The sequence below is a fragment of the Protopterus annectens genome, chromosome 6.part0, assembly GCF_019279795.1.
Source record: "Protopterus annectens isolate FY-2018-M chromosome 6.part0, PAN1.0, whole genome shotgun sequence".
In the NCBI taxonomy this organism is placed as follows: domain Eukaryota; kingdom Metazoa; phylum Chordata; order Ceratodontiformes; family Protopteridae; genus Protopterus; species Protopterus annectens.
The window spans coordinates 102,218,664-102,238,330 of NC_056737.1; the positions used below are offsets into that span (position 1 = coordinate 102,218,664).

General features: G+C 43.1%; 1 protein-coding gene across 3 annotated transcripts in view; it reads left to right on the forward strand.

Annotated features, from left to right (window-relative positions):
• AQR (aquarius intron-binding spliceosomal factor) overlaps window positions 1-19,667 on the forward strand; it is a 2,539,865-nt gene that overhangs the window by 899,356 nt on the left and 1,620,842 nt on the right. For all 3 annotated transcript variants that reach the window (XM_044073871.1, XM_044073874.1, XM_044073872.1), the window contains one exon: window positions 1,125-1,266. In XM_044073871.1, the coding sequence (XP_043929806.1) occupies window positions 1,125-1,266 (142 nt within the window). The remainder of the gene's footprint in view (window positions 1-1,124; window positions 1,267-19,667) is intronic.

Consider the following 19,667-nt stretch of genomic DNA (forward strand, 5'->3'; position numbering starts at 1 on the left):
TGCTGTGTTTTTTGTTTTGTTTTGTGTTTTTTTCTTATGATGCTGCCCCATCCCACTGTGCTCAATCAGATCATGAGTGAAGGGGGTGTGTGCAGTGGGCTGAATGCACAGGTCATCCTTTACTTCTGTAAGTGTTGTTGCCTTCAAGCAGTGCTGACATCCTTTCTCGAGCAAGGCTGATGGTTTCTTTTGGTCTCCACAGAGAAATCACATTGTGTTGTATACAGTTTGACCCCCCCCCCCCCATAGGAGATTGGGCCCTTCTCCTTCACTCCTCATCTTCCCTGCCTGGCTGCTGCAGTGCCAGAAAACCAGCTGAACACTTGTCTCCTGGGTTGCAGTCATGCCTCCATCCCACTTTGCCACAGAGCCAGGCTGTCTATGGGCATCTTTGGCTTTTTCTTCGGATAATGGAAAGGTACCACTCATACATCAGAAGTATTCTGTAAAGTAAAATCTCTGCTGGGATAGTCATCGCGTGTTAAGAATAATTACGCACTGATCAGAAACAGAGAGTTAACCTGATTTGTACGGGCTGTTATAGTACAGCACAGCATTGCAATGACCTCAAAGAACAGAAAAATACTTACCTGTTTGCCCTGTTGCTTGTGTAACAGCACAATATTATAAAATTGCACTCCTTGTAGCAGCATTATGTATCTGTGACCCACTGGTATTCAAAAAAATGCATATTTATTTTTTTACTAATACCAATACTATTTAAAACCTAGCTTCTGAATCCATAAAAAATAAGTAAAACAGTGCTGTGACCATTTGTAAGTAACTTGCAACTAGCATTACCTTGAAAATAAATTATTTTTTGCATCCTTGTTTGATCATTGATTTTATCATTATTTCATTTGTGTATTAAACTGTGAGGTGGGTTTGGTCATAGTGAACACATCCCAGCTGTGACCCCAGCCTTTTGGCACCAAAAAAAAACCTGCACTGGTACCTAGTGAATGTGTGTGTGTGATATATCACATAAGTGAATATGTGATAGCTGAATGGAAGAGAAAGCCTAGCAGCTGCTATACAGTATCCGTCATTTTTAACAGCTTCTCTAAGTCTGCTGGATTATTGAATTACAGTTTATCATTTTTTCTTTCTTTCTTTTTTCTCAGGCTGTCTAGCTCTTCCTAAACTAAATTTGCAGTTCCTTACCCTTCATGATTACTTGCTGAGAAACTTCAATCTTTTCCGCCTGGAGTCCACATACGAGATCAGGCAGGACATTGAGGATGCTGTCAGCAGGATGAAGCCCTGGTAAGTCTAATGGGAGCATTCACTTTATAAGAAGTATGCTGTATTCAGGGACTAAAAGCATGCATTTACTTCTGACAACTACATATCTCTTGAGAGATAAAACAAAGTCTATAGTGTACATTGCTTTCTGTGTGTGTTGCCCTGCGTTCTATGTCGGAAAAACCGACAGAAAATTTAAGGAGCGTGTTTACCAACATTGCTACGCCATCAAAAAAGGTAAAACTGAAAACGCATTAGCTAAGCACGTTACATGTAACCCAGGGCACAGTTTCACATTTATGGGCATTGATCATGTACCAGTATCCATTAGAGGTGGCCCTACTTCACTGGTTCTTGAAAACCGTGAATTGGAATGGCAGTTGAAACTTGATGCCTTTAATAACCCGGGTTTAAATGAGAATTGCAATATTGCACCTGTTCTTAAACTCGAGGCATTTCTGAGATGATGCTTATAATGAGAACACTTTTTCAGCTCTTGTTTGCCCTTATTTACTAGTTGGGCTGACTTATCTTAACCTTATTACAAAACAACAAATAGTTACTTTTATATTTTTAAAAAAATTTATGGTTTTACTATTTATTCTCTTGATCTAATTATCCACTGGATTTGAGTTGCTTAGGCAACTTTCATTAATATTGTTTTTACATCTACTAAAAACCTCTTTATCTAATTTTACTTTCAAACATTTTCTATGTGTATAAACTGTGTTACTGTTAACTGATGAGTTACTTTACTATGTATTTTTGTTCCTTTCACTTGGTATTGCCCTTTTAAGTGTATTGTCTTATTTTATTGAAAGGAAGTGATGTAATGTACCAACTGCTACTTAGGTTCAAAAAGGTTTTGGCGCCCTTTTTGTACTTCTCTGATGAAGCTTCTCTCTTTTGGAGTAGCGAAAACGCTTGTTGTCTTTCCACAATAAATTTGCGTTAAGGAATATTACTTTGTGCTTTGGGCTTTGCTTTGACCAGGACCTCTAGTTGTACCAGTTTGTTTGCTTGTTTCCAGGTTTTTAACATATCTCTTGAGACAAATATTCTTATGCAAAGGAAGTTATTACATTCTGTCTTTAGTGCAGTCTTTATATGTGAATCATCTTGAGAAAGAGAGAAATGCCAGCGGATCTCTGATTATTTTTATTGCTTTTGTTGAGCAGGAAAAGTCTGACTGGATGGAAAACCCCTTTTCAGTGAATGCCCTGTGAGAAAAATTCCACAAGATATGGAGAAAGTAACATATATATGCGCGCTCGAGCATGCACACACACACACACACACACACACACACACACACACACATATATATATATATATAGAGAGAGAGAGAGAGAGAGACAGTGTGTTGAATTGCTTAAGTATATGATAATGAAAAAAAATTATTTGAGCATGTAATGTTGAGAAAAAAAACATTTACGAGATACATATGAATAGTCAGCATACAAATGTAGTATGATCGTGATACAGGCAATGCAATGGTATGAAAAAAGCAGTAGAAGGTAGATCAGAATGAGTGTTTAGACAAAGTGTAGACTCCTAGTACTTATCTGTAGTAGGACAACAGTAAAGTGAACCATAATATCATTGTAAAGCTTGAGAGTATGGCACAGTGTATGCACCAAGTGGACATAATAGTACAGGGTAAGATAGTAGATTACTGAGCAAATTACCATTTTTGGGCAGGATGGGACAGTGTGGATAAAATTTAAGGGAATTAGGCAGGTGTGGTGCATAAGCAAAGCCATTAAACCTTTAGGCATTAGCTTGAAGGATATCAGGTTGTTTGTTTATCTGCATGAGATGGAATGGAAGTCCAAATGTTAAAAAACATGAGAGAAATACAGCAAGTCACCTGTAGCAATGTTTGATTTAATTGGGTACAGAAAGAATCAGCAGAGTCACGAGTCCTAGTTGGGGAGTAAGGCTGGATAATATTTTTTAGTGTTTGGCATTTTTCTAGTTTGAAAATTAGACTGTGAACAATTTTTAGTTGTGTGCATATTAAATTACGGAGCAGTTCTAACCAATTTATCCATTTTCATACCATGCAGTGATGGGATCTGTAAGGCATATCAGCTGGGAATTTGGCTACTTTGTTGTAAAATTATTTTGAACATGGTTACTGGAGTAGCTTGCAGGTTGACAAATATAACTACAGCATATATGAGGGTAGGTAATAGAGTACAAGCAATGGCTTACCTAGCCTGGCTAGTCAGGTGAGGTTTAGCTCACTATATGGTGCCAAGTTTTTTTTGAGTGTTTTGCTGATAGTTTGCTTTATGTGGTGGTTGAATTTCATGTCAACATCTGTATTGACACCTAGGAGTTTAGTACGAGTTCCAAGTTCAATGTTGGCTCTAAGAAGTAATGGTGATGAGAGGTTTGTCGTTAAGAGTATTGTTTAGATGTGAACAGAATAAATTTAGTCTTCGTAGGCTTTAATAGTACTTGAGAGTTGTGGAACCATGTTTCAGTGGAGTTGAAGGATTCCTCTGTTTGGGTATGAAGTTGTAGGTTTTTGGCAGTGTAGATGAGTGTAAAATCATCAGCACACTAAATAAGAATAGCATGTTTTCTTGCAGATCATATGTCATTTAAGGAAACATTGAATAGCAAGGGAATTAGGATAGATCGAGGTACCCCTATGTGCACCGAGAGTAAAGGAAAGATGTAATCTTACCAGTATTACAGCTTTAAGTCTAGCACTGACATAACTGTTGAGCCAGGTGACAGATGAAAAGTCCTAGGGAAGAGAGTTGTGGAGTAGTATTTGGTTAGACAAAGTGTTGAAAACTTTTGACAAATCAAGAAAAAGTGCTGCTACTAATGTTTCTGATGGTGGTAGTAGCATTGCTGAGGAGAGTTGTACTGTAGTGTGGCTGGAAACCGTGTTGTGTAGTACTTAGTTGTTAGTGGTAACAAATTTAAGTAGCTGGGATTGGACACATTTTTCTAAGACTTTTGATGGGGGGAATGGCTATTGACTTCTCTGCTGATGTTAACAACCACCAACCACCTTTGAATAGGAGTAGAATATAAGATTTTTTCACATTTTAGGGTAGTAACTCTCTGTGATCGAGCAGCTTATTAGGATGGAGATTAGGTAACTTAGGATGTTCTTCGTGTTTCACTGTTGCAGTCATTACATTTGGGTAATCTGCTGGCAGGTTGCCCTCACTCGGCCTGAATATCAAAGTCTTGGGTCCTGCATCGGTTGCTGTCTCCTCTTCCATGATAGGTCGTCAGGGTTATAAAACAGGCAGCCAATGCCATTTTCTTTAGTCTTTCTTGCTGTGCGGTGCCCGAAGCAGAAGCAGTTCGCAAGTGCCGGTTGGCCGACTCCTGAAATTTTCAAATTCGAGTTCCAGAACCGAAGTCTTCAATTAAAGCTAAGTACCCTGTTGGGGAAACTTTTTCTTGCTCAATACAGATGTCAGTAAAAGTTAATAGTTGCATTACTTGTGGGTAACAAATACCTCATAAGGATTTTCATTTGTACTGTATTCCTTGCCTAGGCCCAGATCATAACGTGCCTTGCTGTCGGTTTTGTGCTAGATTTAACCAATGCACTATTAAGCGTCAGTATATCTTTGCTTCAAAATATTTTGGAAACAGATTTAACTACCCTGAAATGTCGTCGGATAGCAGTCCGACTACCGGAGTTCACAAAAAACGCAAAGAAAATGACAGAGACAGACCGTCGAGCTCCAAAACTGACGACGAAGCTTCCCCTAAGCCAGTTGCCGGTACTCAGTGAGGCACTTTCGCAGCCCCTGATACCCGCTACTTTCGAGTCGCAGGCCTCTACCGAGACCCATGTGGAGTCCAGCACGCTGCAAGATTCTCAAAGTACTGTACCCATGGATGTCTCTCCCTGGGATGGGTCTGGAGCTGCTGATCTGGCACCAGCTTCTGAGGGTGTCTTCAGGCCTCAGCATTTCTATATAAAACCAACGCCAGCTTCAAAAACAAAGACAAAATCAACTTCTAAGGCTAAAAAACTGACGCATGAGCCACGTGCTCAGGCCTCTATTCCCAAAAAGCAGATGATCAAAATGGCTGAAGATCTAATTACCTTGATCAGGGGTTCCCAACCCCCTCCCCCCTAATAAGAGACCTAGGCAAAACACTGATCATGAATCTTCAGATCAGGTTTCTATTTCTTTTGATCAGGAATTTTCTATACCACCCTATGAGGATTTCGATGCAGAGGAATCCATCCCATCTGCATCTCCTCCTGAAGATTATTCCTTTGGAGAAACCTTGCATACTTTGAGGGAACATTTTCATTGGGAGAGTCAAGATTTCTCAGAATCGGAAAAGAGGGCTTAGAGATTTCCTCCTTCTCCCTCAGCATAGGCCTTTAGCCATACCTCCTGTATTAGACATTGTTGATGTGTTTTCGGAATCAAGCATGACTCCAGATTCCTTACCCCTGGCTCCTAGCAAGCCAGACAGATGTTACAGGGTTCCTGACTCTCACATATTTTTATTCAAAAACTCTGCTGCTGACCTTGAAACTATCTCACAGGATCCCAAAGGTGTAAAGGCCTCAACAGCTAAGAATCCTACCCCCCTCTGATTTAGAGATTCCAGGGCGCTGGATAGATGGTGAAAGAAGGTTTATACGTCTGCAACCTTGGCAATTAGGGCCTTAAACTGCCAGTTTCATATGCTTAAATATCAACAGCATGTTATGGGATTATTGAAACAGAAAATTATGTTGATTTCTGAATGTGTGGAGAATAAAGAATTACAGGAATTATTGCATGCAGCAGAACAAGTTGGAAAGCATAATTTGCAATGTGGTTTTTATTCCTTGGAGACCTCCTGCAGGGCTGCAGTTATTGGATCTGTGATTAGAAGGCATGCCTGGCTAAAGGAGCAAAATTTGCCTGCTCATGTTGAAGCTAAATTGTTGGATGCACCTTTACAGCATGATACTCTGTTTGGTAATAAGGCAGAAGAGGTTTTAAAGAAAATGGAAGACAAAGCTAAGTCTATGCAAACTGTAAAAGACTTTTTTCAAGTGCAGCCACCAAGATTCAGTAGACACTGGCCTACAAAAAATTGGTCCTTTCCTGTCTCCAACAGAGCTTCACAGGGCAAATCCAGGCGCTCAAAGGGCTCTAGATACCAATCACAGGATTCTTACAGGTCAAAGCAATGGGGTGCCTCTACCTCCAAATCTGGAGGAAATAAAGCGCAACCCTACAGTAAACAGTCTCAATGACTTCCCTCTGCCATCACCAAGCGGTTTTCTTTTGGCAGCCTCCTTAGGGGTAAAACTAGCACTTCATGCTCAAAATTGGCAGTTAATAACCCAGGACAAGTGGGTATTAAACATTGTATCCCAGGGATACAGATTTCATTTCCATACCTTGCCAATTCCAAACGGTTGGCCAGATCTGCCACAAAATCAATGGACAAAGGCCCAGAAACAAGTTACGTCCCTCATGGATATGGGAGCTATTCAGCCAGTGCCAGAACAGGAAAAAGGACAAGGGTTTTACTCAAGACTATTCTTGGTACCCAGAAAAGACAAGGCCTGGCGCCCAATACTAGATTTATCAATTTTGAACACATTCTTGGACATACCAAAATTCAAAATGCTAACTTTGCAGCAGCTTCTGCCCATGCTGGGCAAGAATGCTTGGTTAGTGACTCTAGACTTAAAAGAGGCATACCTGCATATCCCAATAAGGGAATCGTGCAGAAGACACCTCCGCTTCAAGGCTGGCTTTATGCATTACCAATTCTCTGCACTGCCCTTTGGCTTATCTACTGCGCCTGGCACCAGTAATTGCATTTTGCAGACAAAGAAGTATACAAATCTGTCCTTAGTTGGACGACGGTCTCATTCAAGCAGAAAACAAGGACATTCTTCTTCAACATCTGGCGTTTGTGAAAAGGCTTCTAACATGCCTAGGGTACACAGTAAACGAAAAGAAATCACAATTGGTACCCTCTCAAAATATAACATTCCTGGGTGCAAGCTTGAATACAACTGCCCAGATGGCTTACCTTACGCCAGACAAACAAAGGCAGTTGCAACAAAAACCCAGTTATCTGCAAGACAAATTCTGCAGGCTTTGGGGTTCATGGCATCCTGCATTCTACTGATTCCATATGCAAGACTGCATATGAGGAATCTACAGTGGTACCTAAAAAGTTTATGGAGTCAACATTGTCGCAGTCTGGAAACAATGATTCCTCTCATTCCCTGCCTACAACAGGAGTTTCTTTGGTGGGCAGAGACATGTCACCAGAACATGGGACGGTCTTTCACTCTACCCCCTGCCATCCACACCCTAACTACAGACGCATCAGACTATGCTTTGGGGGCCCACCTGGCGGGGAGATGCATTCAGGGCATATGGAGCCCAAAACAAATGCATCTGCATATCAACCAGAAAGAGATGTAGCTGTTCAGAATGCCCTGACAACCTTCAAGGACTTACTTCATCCAGAACAACTACTGATAAAGACGGACAACACCACGGTTATGTGGTACATAAACAAGCAGGGGGGCACACACTCCTACCCCCTGTGCAGACTAGCCATGGCATTGTGGGACACAGCCTTGACTTACAAGTGCATCTTCAAGCTCAACTCCTGCCAGGAAAAGAAAATACTCTGGCAGATGACCTAAGCAGAAACCTTATGGACCCTCGCGAGTGGAAACTGGATCCACAAGTCTTCAGCATGATAACAAAGAAATGGGGGAGCCCGGACATAGATCTATTTGCCTCTCCCCAGAATTATCAACTGGACAAATTCTGCACAAGGACTTTAGACAAGCATGAAAGTGGATGCCCTATCCTTCAGTTGGAAAAACCTATCAGTCTACGCCTTTCTTCCTCTGCCTCTTCTTCCCAAGGTCCTACTAAAGGTCGACAAGAAAAAAAAAATGATTCTAATTGCCCTGGACTGGCCTTGCCAACACTGGTACCCAATCCTAAGGAATATGTCTCAACTCCCTCCTTGGTACTTGCCTCAAATACCTCATTTACTGTCTCAGCAAAACAATCAAATCCTGCACAATCAGCTCCAAACTCTGAACCTGGCAGCATGGCTGATCTTGTAGATGTTATGTGATACTATCTCGCCTACATTCTGTACTGATGGGCTCGGAGCCGATCCTCGGCTCCGACTCGGCACGCTATGCTATAGAGCGAAGCCTCTTATTGGCTGAGCTATTCTCTATCCCAGGATGCACCACCACTAATCCCCCAGATCTCGTTTGCCACTTACAAGCTAGGACGTGGTCTCAAACTTGGCTGAGCTAAGTGCTGTTTTTTTCTAAAGTTTTCCTGTCAGGAAATTCTCTATTCTTACCCAAAAGCTGTTTTAACAGCTATTATTGTTGTACGTGTGTTTTTTGGTATAAGTTTGTGGTAAATTTGTGTGTTTGTTTAGGGAAAGGTTTCCCGTTTAAGTTAGAGGGGCCTTCCCCTATTCCTTAGCAAGTTTCTCTTTTTTTAAGGAGGTCAAGTACCTGTTTAAGTTAGAGGGTTCTTGGCCCTCCTTTTTGGTGTTTGTGATATTTGTATTGTACCTATCGTAAAAAAAAAAAAAAAAAAATATTTTTATATTGTTTAAAATCTTTGTTTTTCTGACTAGATAGTGATTTTTTCCACGGTTATAGTGACTGTTTTAGAGACATTATGTCCAAAGAACATAGACCCTCAGGGTTCAAGAAGTGCACGAGGTGCAATTATAAAATGTCTATAACCGATGATCACTCCTCATGCGTATATTGTTTAGGCGCCAAGCACCTACAGGAGTCCTGCAGCGTGTGTCACGCCTTTTCCTCTAGAGTCCTCCAAGAGAGGAAGAATAAATTAATCTTGAAAGGGCTGATTAAACCCTCCTTCGAGGAGGCCTTATCTTCCTCATCCTCTCCAACTAAGAAAAAGAAAGCGTCGGCTCCGACCAGCCCGTCGGAACCGACTACTAAGAAATCCAGGCAGGCTTCTCCATTGGCTCCACGGACTTCGGAGCCGAGGGCGGAATGGTCTGCCTCGATGCCCCCAGTCTCGACTCCTCTGGTTTCGGAGCCGATGACTGGGGCTTCGAGAGGCGGGTCACCTTCATCGGCTCCACTGATTTTGGAGCCGATGAGGGTTGCCGGCTCAGACTCTTCCCCTTCGGCGCCGAAGCCCTCCTCGGCACCGAGGGAAATTGTTTTGGGATCTCCCTCGGCACCAATACTGGTTGAGTCCATTCGGAGCCGGTCCCCCAGTCCTTTGGAGCCAATGGAGAAGTCGGTTCGGACCCAATCGGTTTCCTCTAGATCTTCCAAGATGTCTGATTCAAACATCGACAGGGTGCTCTTAAGACTGTTTCAGTCTCCTGTGTTCCAGAAATTAGTTTCGGCTCCAGCCCATTCGGCTTCGGAGCCGATGGCCCACCCTGTAGTTCTGGTTCCTCCTCCAACAGCCTCGGCACTGTTGGAGCCGGTGCTGGTGGAACCGATGGAGGTTTTCGGGTCGGCCCCGACCCTTACTCCAACCCCGGCTCTCGAGTCAGAGTTCGGTACATGGACCTCCTCTGTCGGCCCCGGGGGGGATGCTTCGGGACTGATGTTTTCGGTTCCAAGCCTTCCTCTCGGTGCGTCGGCTGCGGGGGTACCGTCTACTGTTGTGGCCACGGGGGTTCGACCTTCCCAGGATTCTGGTGGTCCAGCCTTCAGGGCCATGAGGAGTGCGTTAGCCAAATCTTCTTTGGCTACCTCCACGGTCTCACCAGCACCTTCCCTACATACGGAGACTGGGTCTTTGGCAGTCCCCCTGTCATTAGACAGCGGAGCCCCGGGGCCTGAGGTCACCCCCACTGGGGGTTCCCCCCCTCCTGGAGGTCCCTCTGAAGCTTCTTCAGAGGAACCCCCAAGGAAAAGATCGTGCAAGAGGAAGCACATCGACTCCCCCGATGAGTCTCTCACGTCAGACACTGATCTTGATGATGCGGAGGGGTCCCCTAAGTCGTCCTCAGATGATGTCTCCTTTGCAGACATCTTGGAAGCCCTCAAACAACGAGGCAGCTGGCATTCCAAACCCCCTTCTGCTGACGAGTCGGTGTTCCTTAAGGCCTTCGGGGCTCAGCCCTCCGCCTCCTGGGTGTCTCCGCCCTTCGACGAGCTCCTAGATTTGATCTGTCGAAGGGCGTGGGAACATCCAGATTCTGAGGAACCGGTGCCTGCTCGCCCAAATAAGTTCCTATCAACACCCCCAGAGAAGGAGTTTTTGACAAAAGGTGTGGCTGTAGATGCCTTGGTGGTGGTATCTGCTACCCAACAAGATGTAGCAGAGGCTTCGACGTCCGTCCATCCTCCTAATAAGAAGTCTAGGAGCATGGATCGGTACGGGAAGCGCACCCTCAGTTCAGCGACCTTTACCTTAAGGTCCCTGAACTATTTAACGCACTTCACCAGGTTTCAGAGGGATCTGATCAAGGAGCTTTCAGATACCCTCTTGGGTAACCTACCTGAGCAGCTGGCCCAGACGGTTGGCTCTCAGTTGGCTACGCTGTCATCGATATCAAACTCGTCCATGAGGCTCATTTCATATGCGGCCGAGGGGCAGTAGAGCGGCGGTACGGTATTGCTCTACGGAGGCAAGCCTGGCTCCGCCTGTGTCATTTTGCGGAGGCCTTTAAGTCTTCCTTTGCCGACGCTCCCTTTGATGGGTCCTCTTTGTTTGGACCCAAGGTAAAGGACACATTGACCCGCTGCAAGCAAGAAGGTAAGACTTTGACTGTCAGGGGCACGATTTTCCACTCCCTTCGGCCTTATCCCAAGGCAAAAGAGGAGGGAAAATGTGGTTCCGTGATCCCAGAAGTCTTATCCTCGCAGCAGGATGATCCCCCTTCTAGAGGCAGAGGAGGGGGAAATTTTTCTGGAAGACGCCGTCCCAGAGGTGGCAGAGGCCCCCGCAACACTGGAGACCGCGAGTCCTTTCGTGGCTCTTCAGCCTTCCACAGTCCCTGAAGGATTGCCCGACTGTGCAGCTCCGGAGCCAGTCGGGGGTCGTTTTCCGAGGCACCTAAAAGCCTGGGAAGGTATCACTCAGGACCGATGGGTGCTTCGAATTATCGCCGGAGGTTACGCCATCCCTTTTTCTCACTCCCCACCTCGATCCAAGAAAATCCCGGACCCGCCACTCAACGGGAAATTGCAGCCTTAGAAGTCTCAAAGCTGCTTCGAAAAGGAGTCATCCAACCGGTCCCCGCAGACCAGATCGGATTAGGGACTTACTCAAGATTCTTTTTGGTGCCAAAAAAGACCGGGGACTTGAGGCCCATTTTGGATCTCAGCATTCTAAATCGTTCAGTCAAAAAGTCCAAGTTCCGAATGGTCACCTTACAATCCATTCTCCCACTGCTGGAGAAAGGTGTTTGGATGTGCTCCATAGATCTCAAGGACGCCTATTACCACATTCTGGTAGATCAGGCGTCCAGGAGACATTTGCGCTTCAGCCTAGGAGACTGTCATTTTCAGTTCCGCACGCTGCCCTTTGGTCTCACCACAGCCCCCAGGGTGTTCACCAAATGTTTGGCAGTCGTGACTGCTCACCTGAGGAGTCTAGGATTCCGGGTGTTTCCGTATTTGGACGACTGGCTCCTAACTGCCACCTCCAGACGTCTACTATTGCAGAACCTACAAGCCACAATATCACTAGGCACTTCCTTTGGAATCACCTTCAATTGGCCAAAGTCTGTGTTGCTGCCATCTCAACGCATAAGATTCATCGGAGTAGAAATAGACTCAAACCGAATGCGGGTCTATCTTCCTACAGAAAGGATACAAACCATACAAGCTCAAGTCCGAGCCTTGCTTCTCAGATCCAAAGCTCCAGCCAGGATGGTCTTGCAGCTATTGGGATCTATGTCGGCCACGGTTCTTCTAGTCCCCCTAGCAAGGTTGCATATGAGAATTCTCCAGTGGCTTCTTTCGACACAGTGGTCCTTTCAGGATCTCCCGCTCAGTCACCTCATACGGATCACGGAAACCTGCAAACGGGACCTTTGCTGGTGGCTGGTGCCCTCCAATCTGGATCAGGGTCGACCTTTTGTTCCACCTCCTCCTATGGCCACTTTGACTGCGGACGCCTCCCAGATGGGGTGGGGGGGGCATTCCCTGGGCAGGTCAGTCCAAGGCAAATGGCGTTTAGAAGAGAGTCTTCTTCATATCAACATTTTGGAAATGAGGGCGGTGCTTCTATCTCTACAAGCCCTCCACGATTACCTCCCACAGGGCGTAATTGCCGTTCACTCCGACAACATGTCAGTGGTCTGGTATCTGAACAAGCAGGGAGGAACCAGATCCTACCCTCTTTGCAGAGAGGCCATGAGAGTCTGGGAATGGGCAGTGGCGACCAGACGTTTTCTGATAGCAACTCATATCCCTGGCAAATCCAACATGATAGCCGACAGACTGAGCAGAACTATCCTCTCTCCTCACGAGTGGTCTCTGAACAATGCAGTGACAACTCAGATCTTCAGCAAATGGGGAATTCCTTGTTGTGACCTTTTCGCAACCCCGCTGAACGCGAAGTGCAGAAAGTTCTTCTCCCTCACTCCAGCTCCGGGGGAGAGTCCTATGGACGCACTAGCCCATCCTTGGCCCACCGGCTTGCTATACGCCTTCCCCCCAGTTCCCCTCCTTCCCAGAGTGATCCAAAAGGCGTCTCACCTGGGGGAGCAAAATGATCTTAGTTGCTCCTTACTGGCCTCGTCAGGTATGGTTCCCCTATCTTCGGAAATATGCACTGGACGGTCCATGGTTCCTGGATCAGATCCCAGACCTATTAATTCATCAGTCGGGACTACTCCACCAGTCCCTTCACACTTTGAAGTTAACAGCTTGGCTCCTTCTCTTCCGACTATAGTCAGGAATCATACCTTAGACCCGGAAGTCATACATATCTTATCTTCGGCCCACAAGTCTGCCACTAAGAAATTGTATACTAGCAAATGGAAGAGATTTGCTATTTGGGCTCAACTCCGGGGTCTGGATCCCATCACTATTCCTGTATCGGAAGTCCTAAAATTTCTAACTTCCCTTTTCAATCAAGGTTCTTCAGTCTCTACCATCAAGGTCCACTTGGCAGCTATTTCCAATTTTCATGAATCTATAAACCCACCTTTAATGAGCAACAGATTGTGTAAAACCTTCATGAAAGGTGCTGCGCTTTTACGACCTCCGATTTCTCATCCTGCTCCTCCGTGGGATCTCGATGTGGTGTTACGTGCCTTAGCCTTCTCCCCCTTCGAACCGGCAGCAACATGGGATTTGAAATTTCTATCTTGGAAAACTGCTTTTCTGGTCGCAATTACTTCTGCCAGAAGGGTTTCAGAGCTTCAAGCTCTATCTGTAAAACCACCGTACCTGGTTTTTCACAAAGATAGAGTATCTCTCAGGCCTAATCCAGCCTTTGTCCCTAAAGTTTGTTCCAGTTTTTGCCTGCAACAGTCATTAGAACTTCCAGTTTTCTTTCCAAAGTACTCAAACAAAGCAGAATACATATTCCACACATTGGATGTCCACATGCAATTGCGTTTTTATTTAGACAGGACCAAACAAACAAGGAAAACAGATCAATTGTTTTTGTCCTTTGCGGATAATAAATTGGGCAAAGCCGTCACAAAGGTCACTATTGCCAAATGGATCAGGGACTGTATTACTCAAGCTTATTCCTCTTTTAATAAAGAGCGTACGACCTCTGTCAAAGCTCATTCTACAAGAGCTATGGCTACTTCAATAGCATTCCATTCTAAGCTTGCCATTAGTGACATTTGTGCTGCGGCTACGTGGTCTTCCCCGCACACTTTCATTTCCCACTACAAATTGGATGTGGCATCCCGGGGGCGAGCTTCATTTGGTTCCACAGTGCTCAGGAGTGTTTTCCAGTGAGCCACCCAGGATTTAGGTGCTAGGGACGCTGTCCCATCAGTACAGAATGTAGGCGAGATAGGATCACATAACATCTTTTAGTTATGTACTCACCATAACTTTAGATGTTTGGGATCCATCTCGCCTACATTCTCAATAACCCACCCTCCTTCCCCCTTCCTTGGAGATCAGAAGAGATCGGACGGTCTGAATTCTATTGTTTCATCTTGAAACATCTGGCAATGTTATATGAACAAGTTATGTGTGTGCATGAATGTGGACAAACAAGATCTGGGGGATTAGTGGTGGTGCATCCTGGGATAGAGAATAGCTCAGCCAATAAGAGGCTTCGCTCTATAGCATAGCGTGCCGAGTCGGAGCCGAGGATCGGCTCCGAGCCCATCAGTACAGAATGTAGGCGAGATGGATCCCAAACATCTAAAGTTATGGTGAGTACATAACTAAAAGTTATTCAAACAACACCTCTCAGTAAATCTGTGATGGATGTCATTTTGTAAGCCAGAAGGCCTAGTACTAGAAAATCTTATGCTGATAAATGGAAGAGATTCTGTGCTTGGAACCAAGCACAAGGAACTGACACAGCAAAGCCAAATGTTCATCAGATTTTTCAATACTTGACTGAGATGCTTGACAAGGGCCTATCTTTTTCATCAATAAAAATCCATGCCTCTGCCATCTTGGCTCATTACAACACAGAGCCACCGATCTTTTCTCATCCTTTGCTAAAACAGTATCTTAGAGGGGCCAAAAAATTAAGGCGCCTCAGAATATCACCCATTCCTGCATGGGACCTCAATTTTGTGTTGGAAAAGCTCACCCTGCCTCCATTTGAACCAGCTGCTACTGCAGATATAAAGTTTTTATCCTGGAAAACAGCTTTACTTCTGGCAATTAGTTCAGCAAGAAGGGTTTCAGAGCTACAGGCCCTCATGGCTGTGGAGCCTTTTATTATATTTTACCCAGACAGGGTGTCCCTCAGGACCAATCCTTCCTTTATGCTTAAGGTGGTATCCAGTGTGGCTCTTAGCCAAACTATTCACCTGCCAACTTTTTACCCAAATCCTCAGAACAAGGGAGAGTGGATTCTGCATTCCTTGGACGTGCACCGACAACTAAGATTCTACTTAAACAGGACTAAATGTCTAAGAAAAACTGAGCAGCTGCTGGAGGCAATTGCTGCAGAATCAGAGGGAAAGGCTATTTCAAAGCAGACTATTTCAAAGTGGATAAGCCACTGCATTTGTTTCTGCTATTTGCATCATGGTAAACCAGTGCCCAAGGGCATTAGGTCACATTCCACCAGGGCTGCATCTACATCAGCAGCTTTTCCCAGAGGGGTACCAACCAAAGACATTCTAGAAGCTGCTACTTGGAGTTCTGTTCATACTTTTACAAAGCATTATCATTTGCCTCTCTTCTCTAAGTCCAGGGCAGGCTTTGCCACTGCAGTTCTGCAGGGCCTTATAGCCGCTCCTAATGCTATTTAGTTCCAGCCTCCCATCCATAGCTTTGGGATTCTACCCAAATGTAATGACTGCAACAGTGAAACATGAAGAACATAGTACAGTTGTGTACACTTACCATAAATGTAGATGTTCGAGTGTATTCACTGTTGCAGTCTGGGGTTACCCACCCACCATCCCCCTTTATTGTACAGATTTTCTTTCCTTCACTATATTCTACAGCCTTTGTGGTGTATTTATACTGTAATAGTAAGTGTTATCATGGTCCAAATGCTCCAGATACTAATAAAATAAATGAATGATCCAAAAAAGAAGTACAGGAGCAAACCAAGGCTGGCAACAAAAATTAGCATAAATCCAGCAGTCACTGAGGCTTATTCAAGCAGCAGAAATAAATGCTAGTTCAAACAATGACTAAATCCATGCCAAAGTCAAGTAAAATACAGGCTGTTTTATTGGTAAGCGCTTTCACCCTGTAAGGGCTTTGTCAAACCATAAGAAACAAACATTGAATAAAATCAAATCACATTTTAGAAGGAAATAGGGTTGACATCACTTCCTGATTGAAACTTTTCAGTATGCAAAAACAATACATGTATATAAAAAAATTATATAAAAAAATTATATAAAAAAACTATATATATATATATATATATATATATATATATATATATATAAATACACATCTGTGTATAAAGGCAAATATAAAACATTTGTTAACATTCTAAAATATGTATGTTTATCTCACAGTGAGTCTCCTATTCTTAAGAACAGGTTTCAATGGAATTTTATCATTCAGACCTGGTCTCCAGTCTGCTCTTAGTCTGATAATCCATTTTAATTCCAGTGTTTCAGTGTAATTGCTTATATCCCTTCCCCTAACACTGGGTTCATTGATCTGTATAACTAAGAATACAAATGAATGTGTATTGTCACTGTCTATAATGTGTTTAGAAAGTGCACTGCGTGGAGACAGTGTGCGGATGTGATAAATGTGTTCCCTTATTCTATTTCGTAGGCATCTGTCTATATTACCTACGTAGAACGCTTGACAAGCAGTGCACTTAGCTAAATAAATGACATGTGATGTATTGCAGTTAGCACTGAGTTGAAACCTGAAACAATAGGAAGTAACTGGGTGAATGAACTGGGAACTGGTATCTACAAATTTGCAAAAATTACAACAATTACACGGAACAGTACCCACAATATTGTTCAAACACTCATTAGGCTGTGTAGATAGGCGGGGGTAACAAAGTAATCTATGTAGGTTAGACTTGTTCTTATATCTAAGATAAGGCTCTTCACCAACAATGTCTTTGAGTTGTGAATCAAGTAAGAGTAGATTCCAATTCTTGTTCAAAACCTCTCTTATACTGTTTATATCTTGCGTATAACTAACAGAAAATCTGACTGGTGGATTCCTAACTTCAGGACATATATCAGGGCATTCTCAACTGGATATGGTTGTGAGAAATATGGTCTGGCAATACCATTCCTCAGCTTCAAAACACCTTCAAAGTGGGAGGTGATCTCATCTGGCCTATATGCTCTTTGTTAGAAGCCTGTCATTTAAGTTTGACAACTCTTGTAAGAAGCTGTCATAATTTGGATTCATCCTGGGTGCTCTTATCGCCTGTCCCCTTATCAAGTTTTTATAAATGTAATTGGGGTGCATGCTTTCCCGATGTAACAGGGAGTTCCTATAACATGTTTTTCTAAAGACTCCAGTATTGAGCATCCTATTTGGCAGTCTGTCAACAAAAACATCCAAAAAAGTAATGCGACTAATTGAACTCTCAATAGAAAAGTAAAAATAAAATGGTTAAACTATTAATCTCCTTATGGAAGTCATCAAGGGCTTTGTCTGTACCAGTCCACAGGAGGAAAAGATCATCAACAAAACGTGCATAGAAAACATGTTTCTTGAAACTATCTAGGACAAACAACTTATTATGTTCCCAGTCAAGCATGACAAGATTGGTGTAGTTATTGGCACATGAAGTGCCCATAGCCACGCCATCCTTCTGAACATAGGCTACCTCATTAAAATGAAAGATGTTATTTTCCAGGAGAATTTCCAACAAGGCACCAAATAAATCTTTCCTAGCTGGACTGTAAGCTTTGCAACTCTGTAAACATCTAATAACACTCTCAACACCTTCAGAGTTAGGTATCATAGTAAAAAGGGACTGTACATCCAGGGTAACCATTTTATAATACATATCTAACGGTAGATCTACAACCTTTGAGTATAAGTCCAGTAAAAAATGTTTTGTGTCTTTGAGAATATGTGTAGATTCATTCACCAAGGGTCTCAGGTGTTTCTCAAGGTAAATGGATAAGGGCTGCATTGCCCATCTTCTCCCTGCCACTATTGGTCTCATAGGTGGGTCTCGGGGATTTTAATGTACATTGGAGAGGCCTTGGATGACTGGAATCAAGAGGTCTATCACATGAAAAAATTAAACAGGTCTTCATCTATAACCTCATTGAGTAATAAATCTTGCAACATATATGATATGTTAAGCACCTTACTCCAGACTTCATTCAGACTAAATATTTTATAAAAATCATGGTCACTTAACATGAGAGTCATTTATTGTAAATAATCAGCACTATTGAATACCACTATGGGTCCACCTTTATCAGCTGGTCTGATAGTAAGGTTTTTATCATCCCTTAGATTATTCAAGACTGTTCTCAATCTGGGGGTTAGATTCCCATACCACTTCTTCTTTCTGTTATTCTGATCTAGGGTGTGCAAATCATCCTCTACCATTTTCGTAACGGCATCTAGTTGTTGTTGTTGTTGTGTCTTTCGGCTTTTCCTGGTTAGGGGTCGCCACAGTGGAACTCCGGTCCGCTAATGATTGGCAGTTGATTTTTACGTGCCGAGTTGCCAGCCCTGACGCACAACCTTCAACGAAGGTACGCCCATTCACGCATGTCTCCACGCAGAAGACGCTCTAGCTGAGAATCGAACCGGGCAGCGTCTTACTGTGAGGCGACAAGGCTACCGCAGCACCACCACCGCTTGCTCGTAAAGGCATCTAGTACGGGATGTAATACTGGTACATAAGTACTAGGTTTTTTAAAAATCTTATTATACAGTGTGTCCTTAGAGGAAATACCATGGTCCAGTTTAAGCTGGACATTCCTACTAAACAACCTCACATCTACAATAGTGTCTGTGATTTGACTCCTAACTGAATGTATAAAAGATAGACCCCTGTTAAGAATCTCTTTCGTCCTCGGATAACACCCTGTCTTTGTGGTGTATTTGCTTTTAGATGAAGGTAAAGTTTATGTTGCCACAATTGCATGTATTTATAGTTTTATATATATATATATATATATATATATATATATATATATATATATATATATATATATATATATTGCTCCCCATTTGGGGGGCACCTGACATCTGGGGCAAGAAAAACTAAAGAAAATGGTGTCGGCTGCCTGTTCTATACCCCTGACGACCTGACGTCATGGAAGAGGAGACAGCAACCGACGCTGGACCCAAGACTTTGATATTCAGGCCGACTGAGGGCAACCTGCCAGCAGATTACCCAAATGTAATGACTGCAACAGTGAATACACTCGAACATCTACATTTATGGTAAGTGTACACAACTGTAATGTGTCTGCTACAAGTTTAATGCACTCTCATGGTAAATTCTTTAGGGCAAGTTTAGTTGGCTTTAGTTGAGAAGGTATTTCCTGTTGGGGAATGTGTCAATGGATTCAATATTTTTTAATTGCATATATTTATATATAAAATTATTAATCAATTTAATTTTTATATTTGTTTAACTGTTTCTAAGATCAATAAAATGTTTTTTAAACTAAATAAATCAATATACCTTTCAATATTATATAGATTCATTTTAGAACCTACAGAAATACCACATTCATTCAGGTCATTTCTCACAAGTTTAGTTGCAATCAATTATGTTGTAATTATGTTGCTATTAATTAGTAATTGATTTTAATGATTCAATTTACTCAAAGTATAAAAG